This window comes from Mirounga leonina, unplaced genomic scaffold (genome assembly GCF_011800145.1).
Source record: "Mirounga leonina isolate KUSES-001 unplaced genomic scaffold, KU_Mleo_1.0 Mir_200, whole genome shotgun sequence".
NCBI lineage: Eukaryota > Metazoa > Chordata > Mammalia > Carnivora > Phocidae > Mirounga > Mirounga leonina.
In genome coordinates this window covers 2614863-2630062 of record NW_023270503.1, presented here as the reverse complement: position 1 = coordinate 2630062, position 15200 = coordinate 2614863, and the positions used below count along the sequence as shown (strand labels likewise).

General features: G+C 43.9%; 1 protein-coding gene across 5 annotated transcripts in view; it reads left to right on the top strand.

The window, feature by feature from the left end:
• Window positions 1-15200, top strand: part of VPS53 (VPS53 subunit of GARP complex) — a 141018-nt gene that overhangs the window by 24265 nt on the left and 101553 nt on the right. For all 5 annotated transcript variants that reach the window (XM_035027615.1, XM_035027614.1, XM_035027617.1 and 2 more), the window contains one exon: window positions 12521-12607. In XM_035027615.1, coding sequence (XP_034883506.1) covers window positions 12521-12607 — 87 coding nt within the window. The remainder of the gene's footprint in view (window positions 1-12520; window positions 12608-15200) is intronic.

The following is a 15200-nucleotide window of genomic DNA, read 5'->3' as shown; positions in this document are numbered from 1 at the left end:
CTAGATTAAAGCTCTAAAACATGTAAGAAACTTACCATCCTTCATGTAGTATTGGATCACATACCAGGATTTCTGACTCTTGTTTCCATGTTGTATTGTAAACTCTGAACAGATGCTGTGTTCATCTTTAGGTGTTGTATGTGATACCTAGAATATGGATGTTAGGCAAACCGTATTAGTGCTACTCTCATTGTGGCCTCCAGCCAGAAGGGGGACACTTCTTCTGGAGTTGTACTTACTGACCGGTAAATTTGATGATCCAAATACTGCCTTTTATTTTATTTTATTTTATTTTTAAAGATTTTATTTATTTATTTGAGACAGAGAGAATGAGAGACAGAGAGCATGAGAGGGAGGAGGGTCAGAGGGAGAAGCAGACTCCCCGCCGAGCAGGGAGCCCGATGCGGGACTCGATCCCGGGACTCCAGGATCATGACCCGAGCCGAAGGCAGTCGCTTAACCGACTGAGCCACCCAGGCGCCCAAATACTGCCTTTTATAAAGCAGAAGAAGAGGTGAACTCTAAGGGGTCTTTACCCCATCTCAGACCTAATTACTCACCTTTGTCTCCTTGTCATACTTCTGAACTGTTCTTGTTCTCAGTCTCATAAGAACAGTAGGGACAGCTAGCCAACTGTTACTCATACGGTAATATAATTTATGGTAGGCCAAGTGCTACACTCTTTTTTTTTTCATTGAATACTTGGAGATTCTGATCTTTGGAGATTTCTGGTGACTGGAATAGCATCTTGTGGTCAGGTTCCAGTACATTTTTTAAAAAGATTTTACTTACTTATTTGGCGGGGGGAGAGAGGGAGAGAGAGAGAACAAGTAGGGGAAGGGGCAGAGGGAGAGGGAGAAGCAGACTCCCCATTGAGCAGGGAGCCTGATGTGGGCCTTGATCCCAGGACCCTGAAATCATGACCTGAGCTGAAGGCAGAGGCTTAACTGACTGAGCCACCCAGGCACCCCAGGTTCCAGTACATTTGTCAGCCCTCATCTCTAGAATTAAGAATGAACTGTTATAAGACTAATAAGTCTTTCTTGATTGATTCACTGTAAGCAAAGACATGTGAGTTGCTTTGACAGAAGGTAAGTTTGGAGTCATCTGTCTGGATCTATAATGTTAGTGTTTTACTACAACATAAATATGTTCATCTTACCTTCTACAAAATATTGTTGCACATATTACTTCATCTTCACAAAGGTGTGAATCAGCCATATAGGTGTTATTCTCCCCCATTTTTCAGATGAAGAAACAGGCTCAGGTGGGTTCCATGACTTGCCCCAAATCACACTCAAGTGAATCACAGATCCAGATTTTCTGATTCCCAGGATGCTGTGTACTTGTCCATCCCAAATTCTCTTTTGAAACAGTGACATAGTTTAAAAGCAGATTTGGGAGCCACCTTTTTCTCCTTCGGAGCCTGAAAGGTTAAGTGGTTCACCAAGGAATCCTAGCAATGCCAGTGACTGTGGCCTGGTTAACCCTCGGGGTCCGTCTCAGCATGATGAGGAAACGAGGCTGAAAGAAGAGCTCAAGGATAAGCAGAGAGAGCTGTGTGGTCTGTGTACACCTGGGGTATTGGAGAGAGTTCAGTGAAATAGGAAGAGAAGATCATTCAGATGAAACCCCAGGGGGGAGGGGGGAGTCTGTGGCCTAAAGGGCATTTGGTGCAGAAGGTATCTCCAAAAATCAGCTGAAGGACCATCCAAATGTCAGCACAAAAGGTCGTTTTCTTCTGAGTGAAGACTCATGATCTAGTTGAAAGTTTCTAAGTGACTAAAATAAGAAGTAGTAAAATATGGGGGATTCAAATTTAACTTGGCAACCAGGAAGTCCGAGCTGTTTGTGGGAAGCAGTGCTTTGTTAAACTTGGACAAATGGTTCCTTGAAGCGTGTCCCATCTCCAAAAATACTGAATTTCTGTACCTTATATTTGGCTGAGATGTTTGTTTAAACACTTCCTTCTCATTGCCATTTGGGTTTGTTGCTTTCAATGTGCTCATCCCCCAGGGTTACATTTCTGCAGAGGGAGCTGTGCTCAGATGCGTTCGCCACTCCCAGCTATTTCAGGGCTAACGTATTTTAAGTTACAGTGATAACAGATATAAGCAGAACTTTAAAATGTCAATATTTAGTCTTGTTTGGGCACTGCTGAATTTGTATCCCATTCTTGTCTTGTGATTTTAACTTCTGGCTTGTCTCCTAAAAACAATAAAAATGAACTCTTTGGTTCATGTTTTCAGTGGATGTGGTTTGCAGAAATCATAAATAAAAGTGACTTAGGTGGAACGGAGCATTTTAACAAATAAGGTGAGAGTTACTCCTTTTGCCTTTTACATTCTTTTGGTTCACAAACCTGGAAAGAAATCTGTGCTTTAAATAAAATCCCTTTATACTTAAGGTTTCTGAATGGGCAGTGGAGGAGTTAGTGTTAATACCAGTGATTCTCATCTCATCTCATGGGTGCCCATCTGCCATTTGACAATTTCTGCCAGACCTGGAAGGTACCTGGTATGTTCTAGGATACAGGGAAACTGCACACCTGCAGCCATCCATAGCCGTGAGACTCCTGTAGCCTCTGCCACTGTTTAGCACTGTTGTCGGGACTGGGCTGCATTGTTATTATTGCTGTGGCTTCTTCAAGCACCTCTCCTCCAGCTGCGGATGCCTTGTTTCCATAGCAACAGCTCTTGGCGATGCCAAGGGTAGCAGGCAGTATCAAAACAAGGGACATTCCATAAATAAAGGCTACTTATCCCCAGCTGTCTACCTCCGGTAGATGTCCCTTGCTTTCCAAATGATTCTGGCATTCTTTGCTCGTACCCTCTTTGTATCATTATCTTACAGTTATTTCTATTTCTTACGTGTTTAAAAGCTCTTTAGACACGGGTCCCCATCTAGTGATCTTTTCTTCTCAGTATCTAGCATAGTACATATAATAGGCTTACTTTTTATTGAGGAAGTGAACAAAAGATTGAAACTTTTTTTTCCCCTGGAGAATGTCTCATTTTCAACATACTTCAAAGGTACAGTTTCCCTGATCCATGAGCCATTCTTCTGCATATGCCTGCAGGTGTTGAACTTAACCAGCTTACTTGCAAACTCTAAAGGATGGGTCGACAACTTTTGGCTGTTGAAGGGATAGTCACATTTGAAATATCATACTCCATCTGGGAGATATGGGAATAATATTAATAATGGCCATTTAGTGAGCCCCTTTTATGAGCTGAGGCCTCTGTCAGGACTCTTGGATGCAGAAGACAAAATCCCAGTTCAAGTGGGCTTAGGCCAAAAGGGGGACTATCTGAAGGGCACTTGTGCCTTGTTTTGAAGAAGTTGAAGTCAGACCGTGGAAGAGTAGTGTCTCAGCTAAGCTTGTCAAACAGTTCAAGCCCGGGGCTGGAATGATGCTCAGGATTTTTCTATGTCTGTCTCTGTGCCTGTGTTGGCTGCATCATCCCTACCTGGAGACCAGCCTCCTTCCCTTACTGGGGAACTTGCTGCTCTCTAACTTAGCTTCGCATCTTGGGGCTCCCACCAGAGAGAGATGAACACTCTTTGCCAATTTATTCTGGAAAGTCACAAGAAAACTATTTGGCCCACCTTGGACCAGGCCTGCTTCTGAGACAGTAGACTCTCTTCTGAAGACTCCCAGAAGGAAGGAACTGGGTAAGCAGTTCCAAAGGTGTTCACAAATAAGCCCTGTATTCCTTCCTACCAAAATGTCTTTGAGGTAGGAGCCCCTGTTCTAGAAATGGTGAGCTTGTGCCTCCTAGAAGGAAAGTGGCTTGATAGAGATCACACAGTAAGTGGCAAGGCTGACACTCAAATCCCAGTCTGCTGGTTCAAAAACCCTTGCTTTTTACTAATATGATGCATTGCTTTTCCAAACAATAGGAAAGGAACTGGCAGACAAATATAAAGTTGGACCACAGAAATGATAGCAGAATAGTGGGAAAATACAGCTTTCTTCCCAGAAACCTTGAATATTAGCACCATATTTTTTCAAGGAACATAAAGCCATACCAGTTCTTCTGAAAATGATTAACCTTTTCCTCCTTCCTGCAGTGGTGACAAATGGGATCTCGGTTTCAGATCTCTTAGAGGCTGCCTGTGGACTCACAGGATAAAAGCGATATAATTCTCTAATAGAGCAAACTATAAAATTACATGCATCTAAGAGCCAAAGGGGATATTAATTTCTCAAGGCATTTCCATTGGCTCAGATCTCCTCTGTCTACACAGGTGGCAAATGACAGTTCTGGGAAAAAAAAATTTTTTTTAAAAGATGAAAGAAAAAAGCAGTGGAGTCTGTGGTGCCAGGTTCCATGCTGCTTATCTTCTGTGCACATGACCTAACATGGCTTCGGTAGTCTGATCAGCATCTACTTCGGGAGGCAAGGAAAATGAAGAATAATGGTTACAGTTAATGATGCACAAAAATACAGAGATAGCCTAATTGGTTCTGCTCAGTCTTCTAAGCTAGCTCAGTGGGATGCTTTGCCTCTCCCCATGGTAGAATTAGAGTTTCTAAAGAGGACCACTGTGGTAACTGCTGCTTAATAACACCCTCGAATGCAGGCTGTAGCCATGCTCCTATGCTCAGTTTAGAAATTCCGGTAAGGGTAGATTGAAAGCAGACATTTTTTGGGTGATTAGTTCTGTTTTTAATCCACATACAGCTTGGAATGGGAAAGTAGCCACATTTTATTTTAAAGAATATCTAGGGACAGTGCCAGAATCTTTCTTTCAGTACATTTTCTGATTAGCCAGGTAGTAAGAGTATTTTAGTATTACTTAAAAATAAAAGCTTCACCTTTTGTAAGTCTTTAATGATTCTTCCAAATGACAAAGCGCTCTTCTTCCTGTGTGATTGATTATGAGAGATTAGATATCAAACATTAGGGTGTGTGTTGAGAATGGCCCTGCTTAATGGGATGAGCTTCAGGAGAACCCTGTTGACTCTGGAAAATGAATCGTATTAAATTTCCTCAACTTCGTACATTGTTACAACAAGCAAAAGTATTCCAGTCGGGAAAAAAAAAAAATCTGGCAAACAGTTTATCTTTCTTTAAGACTGAAATGTAAGATTGTGTGAGTCTTATTTGTTTGCTGGAAGAAAAATGTGGTACCTTCAGCAGAGATGGTTCTGGTAGGATGCCAGATTGAGAAGAACAACTTCGGGTAGAAACTCTCTGAGTAGGGATCGTACACACGTCTTCAGACCTTACATCTAAGTGTAGAACTTGGTCCTTTTTGCCTTTCTTAGCTTTTTGCCTTTAATGTCATGTGTCTTAGGGTACTTGGCTAGAAGATGGTTCTTTTTTTTTTTTTTTTTAAAGATTTTATTTATTTATTTGACAGAGACACAGCGAGAGAGGGAACACAAGCAGGGGGAGTGGGAGAGGGAGAGGCAGGCTTCCTGCTGAGCAGGGAGCCCGATGCGGGACTCGATCCCAGGACCCTGGGATCACGACCTGAGCCGAAGGCAGACGCTTAACGACTGAGCCACCAGGCGCCCTAGAAGATGGTTCTTGTAATCCCATTAGAGCATCACTGTGCATGACATGATCGATATCACAGAATTCTGTGCAAGGTGTGCCCCAAAAAGTCAGACCTTTCTGGTGGGCGGTTGCCTTTCAGGTAGTGCTTTTTTACACCATGACCTGTCATTTTTTAGAAGACTCTGAAGGGTTTAGAATTTATTGACCCCTTGCAGCATCATGGGCATGAGACTCCGTATTTGCTAAATAGATAACAGTTACAGAAAGCATGGCACTGTGTTTTTGAACCACTGCTGGTAGGTGTGTCTGAGGTTAGGGAAAGGCAGGGATGTCAGCACCCCTCGCTCAGAGTAGTGGTCTCAGCACGGCTGCTCTTCTCAGAAGTGCCCCGTGACAGTTTTAGTCAGTTGGCAAGTTTTTGTCAAGTTCCAGCTCTGCTCTAGCTTTGGTTAGACGCTGTAGGTGATGTGACATATAGATGATCAATCACCAGAGTCACTTTTCAGAGTGAGAAGGAGCTATTAATGCTGATACCGAGACAGTAATCATAAACTGGACCTGTCCTTCTGGCAACCAGCATGGGTGATTGCCTGAACCTATAGGGGATATAAGAATGCCAGCCGTGTCCTTGGTCTACACTCTAAAGGACATTTACAGCCCTGTTTGAGAGCTAATACATTTCTTTTGAGACAGAGAGAGAGCACGTGAGTCGGGAGGAAGGGGCGGAGGGAGAAGAGAGAGAATCCCAAGCAGGCTCCACACTCAGCTCAGTGCAGAGCCTGACTCGGGGCTCAGTCCCATGACCGTGAGATCATGACCTGAGCCAAAACCAAGAGTTGGACGCCCAACCAACAGAGCCACCCAGGCACCCCAAGAGCTAATACTTATACACTAAATAATATAAGAACATTGTAAAAAAGTTAGTCTCTAATTGTCCCATTACCAGCCCCCAAACCTCCCGAATCAACTTCTCTTCTGTTGAATCATTCCCACACTTGGCCCATGCAAGCATCGCTCATCTTCAAAATGTCTTCCCTTCATTGCATTTGTTGCCCCATTTTTCTTGTCTTCTCATAGCAAACACTTTTTGAAACAATAATCTACCCCAGGGGTCAACAGACTTTTCCTGCTAAGAGCCGATAGTAAATATTTTGTGTTCTGGCCCCCGCTCTGTACTCGTCTCCACTTTCATCCCCTCAACTCCACTGCACCTGCTCTTGTCAAGGTCATCAGCAACGTCCCTGTTGTCAAATTCAGTGGCATTCTCTATCCTAATTTATATACATTTAAAAAAAAGATTTTATTTATTTGTATGAGAGAAAGCGCGCGTGCACAAGCAGGTGGTAGGAGCAAAGGGGGAGGGACGGGCAGACTCCGTGCTGCGCTCAGAGCCCGAGGCGTAATCCTTGATTCTTTCCTTTCCCTCATTATCCACATCCAGTCCCGCAGGGACTTCAGATTTTCCTAGAAATCCCAGTCACTCCACTTCTTCCCAGCACCGCTGGCGGCCTCCTCTAGACCTGGCCTGTTTCTCACCTAGAGCTCGGCATCCCTTCCCAGCAGTCTCTTTTTTCATTCCTGCGTCTCTACGGTCCCCACCACATAGCCACCAGGGCGGTCTTTTACACATGCAAACCATTTGCCAGTCCCTTGTTTAAAATCCTTCAGTGGCTTCTCTTCGCACTTTGAACAAAATCCCGTGATTTCACCAGGCCTTTGAGGCCACCCCAGGCTCCAGTGCCTGCCTGCTTCTCCAAATTACTAGCACTTCCCACTCTGATAACCCTGCCATCCACTGCCTTATTTTTGGTCCTTCAAAACACCGAGGTCTTTTTCTGCATCAGGATCTTTTATTTGCTATTCTCTCTACTTGGAATTCTCTTACTCCAGATCTAAAAAGCCTGACTCTTCCTCATCCTGCAGGTCCCAGTGCATATGTTCTTTCTTCTATGACCACCATCTCCCTTTCTCCCACCACCCTGCTTAATTCCTCCAACACACCTGTCCCTCTCTGAAATTTTCTACTTTCTTTCTTTAGTTAGTTGTTTTTCTAGTATCTCTCCCCACCTGCCACTTCTCGGAGTAAGTTCCTTGAGGACAGGGAGAAGGACCATGTCTGTCTCATCTGCCATTGGGTTTTCAGTGCTTAGAGGAATATCTGGTACACGGAAGATGTTCAATAAATATTTGCTGATGGGGCACCTGAGTGGCTCAGGCGGTTCAGCGTCTGCCTTCAGCTCAGGTCATGGTCCCAGAGTCCTGGGATCGAGCCCTACATCGGGTTCCTTGCTCAACAGGGATTCTGCTTCTCCCTCTCCCTCTGCTCCTCCCCCTGCTTGTGCTCTCTCTCTCTCAAATAAAATCTTTTAAAAATAAAGAAATAAATATTTGTTGAATGATAGAAGAAATGAATTAATGAAATGCTGACTAATGCAGTTGAGACTATAACTGCCACAGGAATTCAGAGTAACGATTCAGATACAGGTTGTCTTCAGTCAGTGACAGTGAAGACACCGAAGGCCTGCGTGGCTGGGAAGTGAGAATTTGTGATAGAATATAGATTTGAAAAATAGCATTTTTAAAGTACTCACTACTCTTACTGCTCTTATTTTAAAACATTCTGGCCTAAATGGTAGCGTGTAAAGTTGTGATCTTCTTCAGGATGAATTTGTGGGCCTTCCTTCCTCCTCTTTCTCTCTTCCTACCAGACGAACAAACAGACAAAGCTGGTGTTGGCAGTGGGCTCTCTGGGCTCCCACAACATTCTGAACATATCATTATCATGTCTCAGTGTTTTTACTGTTTATTATTCTATTTGCCTTATTAGGGATAAACTCCTTGAGAGCAGGAATTACATTTTTTATCCCTGCATCTCTAGTATGGTGTTTATTGATTGAGTAAAGTGGATATTAAAATTTGTTTTAGTTCCTGAGCAGCATGGGCAAAAGACAGTGATTTAACAATTATTTCAGAAGGAAAAATTGTAATCTAGTGTTTACAGATATCTGAAATAATCTAAAAATATAGTTTTTTTATTCAAAGACAATCATAGAAAAATGCCTTTCTTGGGGCGCCTGGGTGGCTCAGTCATTAAGCGTCTGCCTTCGGCTCAGGTCATGGTCCCAGGGTCCTGGGATCAGGCCCTGTGTCAGGCTCCCTGCTCCGCAGGAAGCCTGCTTTTCTTCTCTCCCACTCCCCCTGCTTTTGTTCCCTCTCTGTCTGTCTGTCAAATAAATAAAATCTTTAAAAAAAAGAAAAATGCCTTTCTTGAAAGGAGAGGAATATATGGAAGGTTCTGAGGTAGATGCAATTTTATATATACATATATACACATATATGTTTATTTGTGAAGTATATATATGTGTGTGTGTGTATAAGTAATTTACTACTCTAGCTACAGTTTTACAAAATTTGATAGCATGGTAAGTTAAAACCTGTCTCATTTCCTAGGTTAATTAACCCGGTATATTTTTCAGTATGGGAGGATTGCAAAACTGAATTATGTTGCTTGAAAGAAGGTCTTCAGTTGAAATGCTGGTATGGCCATAACTACTGTGGCTAACATGTTTGTTGCCTGACTATCCTGAGAGTAAAGATGGAGCATGTGTGTGTGTACCGTGATTGATTTTAAAATTCAACTTAATAAACATGTATTGAGCACCTACTGTATTATTCTAGGTGCTGCCCTTGGTGCCAGTAAATCACAATGAATGAGATACGGTCCGTGCCTTTTAAGAATGTCATGGTCCGGGCACCTGGGTGGCTCAGTCGGTTAAGCGACTGCCTTCGGCTCAGGTCATGATCCCAGAGTCCCGGGATCGAGTCCCGCATCGGGCTCCCTGCTCAGCGGGGGGTCTGCTTCCCCCTCTGACCCTCCCCCCTCTCATGCTCTCTACCTCATTCTCTCTCTCAAATAAATAAATAAAATCTTTAAAAAAAAAAAAAAGAATGTCATGGTCCAACCAAAAGACACATTCACAAAAAAATTATTATAAATGTTAAGTATGCATAAAGGATCAGAGGCACCCAGATGAATGGATTCCACTGTGTGCCGCGTGTTTATAGGAGAGGGTATTGGGAGGGAAGGGGAAGAAGTGGCATTTGAACGAGGCCATGGGAGACAACAAAGGTTTGCACACTATGAGTAGCTGTGTTGAACATTTTATTTTGAAATTTCACTCCTTTGGTTGTAAGTGGACATTTGATATTTTATTCCTTTTTATCCTTTTAATTTTGTTAGAACTTGGTTTGTCATAATCTTAGGAAATCTGAAGTTGGGTGGGATGGTAGTAAGCAGCGCTCAAGAGACTCTTGCTTGTATGCTGGTTTTGAGGAGGTGAATATTAGAAATGAAGAAGAGAATTCTTGGGGGGACGGGGAAGTGGAATGAGTGGACGAGGATTCGCTCAGGGGGTGGCTTAGGGTAGGAAGCGTCAGAGAGTGGGCAGGCCTCGTGGTCATGCTGAGAGGGAAAGGTATGGTCAAGGGGACATTATATATACATGTCTCTGTGTGTCTATGCAGAGATGGCAGGCATGCATTTGCTTGGGTAGTCCTGAGCCCTGGAAATAAACCTAATACTTGTGTAGTTTTTTACACCTGTTATGTCATTGAATCTTCCCCAGAACCATGGAAGTAGGTGCCATCATCATCACTTTGCAGATGAGGGAGCGGATACCCAGAGAGCATGCACACAGAGTGAGACAGCAGAGGCGGGCCTCACTGCTGCCTGCTGGTTGGAAAATACAGGGCTTCCTCACACCACCACAGCTGTTTCGGGGGCCTGAATCCTAGAATGAGAAAGCAGGATGGCAGGAAACCAGGAGGGAAGGTTGCTGAGTGAGGCATCCTCTTGGGGCAGAATGGGATTGAGAGGAGCTGCTCAGTGCGACCCATTTCCATTCCACCTTGTCTTTCGATCGTTTCCTGCTTTTTCGGTAACATTTCCCAAGTTAGGAATTTTTGGATCTGATAGCAATGCCAGCTATTGTTCGAAGACCAGACTTTCTGGTGATTAAAATCCTGTGCCCAGGTGGCAGAAATCACAAGTATAAAAGCTCCTTTGCTCACAAACCTTTGTAGATACAAGTGAAGCGATCCAGCAGAGAAAACACACACTGACCTGGCCTGCCCCAGGAGGGGATGCAAGCCGCAGCTGGAATAGTGTACCCTCAGACTCGGCCACAATGGGCTCAAGGAATGGCTTCTCAGAGGACCTTCTGGACATGCATTTTATTTTATTATTATTATTTTTTTTAGAGATCTAATTTATTTATTTGACAGAGAGAGACACAGCGAGAAGAGGGAACGTAAGCAGGGAGAATGGGAGAGGGAGAAGCAGACTTCCCGCGGAGCAGGGAGCCCGATGTGGGGCTCAATCCCAGGACCCTGGGATCATGACCTGAGCCGAAGGCAGACGCTTAACCACTGAGCCACCCAGGCACCCCTGGACATGCATTTTAGAGGCCGTAATACAATCACGTGCAACAGCTCAGCGTGTGAAACTCCTGTTTGCAATTGAGCCACACACGGGGCAAGGAACTCCAAAAGCAGCAAGGATTCCCAGTATCAGAAGAAGTGGACAGCCTGGGAAACCTACGAAGGAAAGGAAGACACAAGCCCTGCCTCCAGCAAGGAAGGAATTTGCCGCAGAGGAAGCCAGCCCAAGTTTGCTTTTTGGGGATGTTTTTAAAGTATAAAAGACGTATGAGTTCAGGATTTAGAGGCAGCTTTTTCATTGGGTACAGCTGAACACAGAAGTCCAAATCATTCTGTCAGGGCTTCTGTCCTTCTCCCTTCGTCTCGGCTCTGCTTTCCTCTTCCTTCTGTGGGAAGCTCTCGGGGAGGCTGGCTATTTCCCTGTGCAGGCTGAGAGGGCCACACACAGCTCTAGGCTTACACTGGCCTTATCATTACCTTCAGAGAGGGCTTGTGAGGCCCGGGTAGGACAGACCGCTCTTCAATCCAAAATCAGTAAAGTGTGTTTGATGAAATGCAGAATGAGTTCTTCTTCTGGCTGCTGCATCTTTTCTAAGTACATATGTCCTGCACGTGTGGTTTTAGCACCCTGACAGCTCCCCAAATACCGCTTCTCCTACTCACAGAAGCGATCGTGGCTTATCATACTTTTCATGTATGGCATCCATCTTCTAGGTTTTTCAGTAGAAACATTTGGCACACTGTTAGCTTTAAGTGTCCCTTTCTAACTTCATGTCCTAGGTTTCCAAACGGGGTACTAGAAATGTCTTTAAGGTTTGCCACAGTCCTGGAATCCCCATGTACAGTTGATTTTGTTGAAAGTACAGCCTTCTAGAACTTTCTAAATTCATAGTTTCTCCCAACTTATAGCCACCTGTGTCTCTCTACAAGCTTTGACGGTTATTATGGTTGTGTGCATGTACATACACATGCACAAAAAGGCACAAATGTGCATGTCTTGTTTATGTGTTATCAGTAACATGTAGTAATCCCTAAGGGAGGGAAGAATAAAATAAGACGAAATCAGAGAGGGAGACAAACCATAAGACACTCTTAACTATAAGAAATAAACTGAGGGTTGCTGGGGGGGAGGAAGGTGGGGAGATGGGGGTCACTGGGTGATGGGCATTAAGGAGGGCACATGATGTAATGAGCACTGGGTGTTATATGCAACTGATGAATCACTGAACTCTACATCTGAAACTAATAATACACTATATGTTAACTGAATTTAATAAATAAAATAATAACAAATAAAAAAATTTTCTTAAAAACATGTAATCCCTGAGATGGAGGGAGATCGTTTTTAAATTAAAACTTTATGATTCAGGTTGGCAAGAATCCTATGTATTTGCCTGTATCCAAATCCTAGAGTCTGTCTACTGCTTTGGTGCAGTAAAATTGTCTCCATAAGTACAATGAGTCAAGAGAGCTTTATGGTAGTTTTCTTCTGAAACTAGACTTGATTATTGTGTAGTGACTGGTACTGTCTTGTGTTGCTTCTTGTTTGTTGTGTTTTTCTCTTATTCTAGGCACTTGAAGAGGCCCAGAAAGCTATTCAGCAACTCTTCGGCAAAATCAAAGATATCAAAGACAAAGCAGAAAAATCAGAGCAAATGGTGAGTTTAGATTTCTTCCTAACTTTTTTGCACTTGAAGAGGAAGTTAGGTTCTTGTCCAGTCATACTAATTACTGGGCTTTTTCTCCCACTCGCTGTCAACCACAGCACCCACATCTCTAAAGCAAGCCCTGTGAGAACATTCCAGATCGATTCAAGAGGAGCTGCTAGACATGCCGTGACTCACCATTCCTGCTGCCCTACATTTGCAGCCCTGTTTTTAAATAGGAAATTTTCCTTCTTCTTTCCCAAAAATAGTTTTCTAGTCATTTTGGATTCCTTTCTCTGGCATTTGTATATATCATGTATTTCTCAGTTAAGATATACGATATGTAACTTGGTATAGGGTGAAAAATGGTACAGGATCTGGGAGGGAGGATGTCTCCTGCCACAATACGTGCTTATGGTTTTGATTAAGTTTCCCCTTGACAGATTTGTGTTCCCCGGTGATGTACTCAGGAGGCCTCTCTGCTCACCGAGAATCCAGCCTCCCCCACTCCTACTCCATGGGGGGGAGGGGGGATTCACTATAAAACGTTAGCTCCTGTGCTCACATTCTGACCACGTAATGTCATGTCTCTGAACTGTCTCTGAATTCCAGTTTCTTCAACTGTAAGATAAGAACAATCACACCTGCCTTAAAGGATTGTTGAAGAATTAAATGTATGAGGGGCACTGAGCTAGGCTTGTGACTGAAGTCATTACTAATGTCATTTTCCCCCCTACTACTTTTGGTTACAAAAACTCCCAAATCCTTACCGTCTTCTCGCCCTATATCCTCTTCTAATTTACTACAGGAACAGAGCTGATGTCACATTTCTGTGTATCCTGCAGCTCTCTTCAGTGGCCATTTGGCACGATAGGGAAGGATATGGAGTGGAGGGGGACGGGCAGCTTGACTGAGTAGTGGAGAGCATGACCTCTGCAGGCAGGCTGCCTGCGTTGGGATCCAGCCCCTCTACTTACTAGCTGTGGCAAGTTATTGAACCCATCTGTGCCTTGGTTTCATCACTGTAAAATGGAGATAATAGTCTGGGTACATCATAGAATTGGGGGGATTAAATGAGATCGTGTGTGACAGCCATGGCCCCTGAGTAAGGATCAGTTGTTGCTGTTCTTACCGTTAGCGCTTCCTGTTCTTCCCAGGCAGGCAGTGTTATGGGCCTTAACTGCCAAATGAGGGGTCAAAGGAACAGAACCCTTTCATCAGAGGAAAAATACTAATATTTGTGCTTTGTCACAGAATTAAATAGTCTTTGAAGGGAGGCTGTATGTCATCAGAGAGGGATTTGGATTTGTGGTTCTTTCCCCAAGGATGCTCTGCCTCAGCACCATCCACAGGCCGTCGAACCGCGAGATGTTTTATTTTAAAGCAGTTTGCTCTCCTGGCTATTGCTTTGCTAAAGGGAAGAAGAGGTAGGACTGAAGAGAGAACTGATAATTGTTGCAGTCCTTCAATGTACCAAATACTATGCCATAGATATCCTTTATAAGTAATCTAATTTGGCTCTCACACCTGCTTCTCCCTCCCCCTGCTCATGCTTTCTCTCTCTCTCAAAAAAATAAATAAAATCATTTTTTAAAAAAGATTTATTTATTTGAGAGAAAGACCACGAGCAGGGGGGAGGGGCAGAGGGAGAGGGAGAAACAGTCTCCCCGCTGAGCAGGGAGCCCGATGCAGGGCTCAATCCCAGGACCCTGGGATCATGACCTGAGCCAAAGGCAGGCACTTAACTGACTGAGACACCGAGGTGCCCCTATGATTACTCATCTTATAAATGAGGAAACTGAGACTCAGGGTAAGTAGCTTATTCTAGGACAAAGTTGGTGAGTGGAAGAGCTGAGATTCAACCCTAGAGCTGCCTAACTCCAAAACCTGCCATGTCATGTTCTGTCATTTTTTGGCTGCCCCTGGCTAACAGTTAAGGTACATTAACTATGGGTATCCTATTTGTATAATGATCTCTGTGACTTTGACCTGAGCATCCTTTGCATGAGCTCGGTTTGTCTAGGGAAGCACAGGATATGTGATGGGGAGACGGGAGGTACTGAGAATGGAGAGACCAGTCACTTCTGGTGCAGAGCTCCAGGGAGGGCCTGAAGGATGAGTAGGAAGGGACAGTTTTTGTGATGAGGCACAGGAAGAATATTCAGGATTTAGTGGCTGACTAATGATGTAGGAATGAGTAGAGTCACAGATGACTCTGACTTTTCATGCAATAGTTAAAGACTCCTGATGTTAGCAGTGGAGCTAAGGAAGCTCATAAGAGGTGCAGGGATTTTTCTGTAGAGAAGGCGATGATTTCAGTGTTGGAAGTGGGTTATCAGATTCTAGGACCAGACTCCTGTACTAATTCGCTGTACCACTCCTGATCCTGTTTTTCCCTAAGCTCAGTTATTCCGTGAAGAAGTTCTTAACCTATTCCCACCTCCCTACCCCCACCCGCAGGGAATAGAAATAAAGATACTTTGATGGCCTGAGAATTACAGGGAGAGTGGGCTTGATGGGGTATTCCCCATGAGAGAGACTTTTACTGCCAAGATCCAGGTCAGCTTAGCAGGTTTGTGGGTGTGGAACGAAGCTGTGAGGGTCA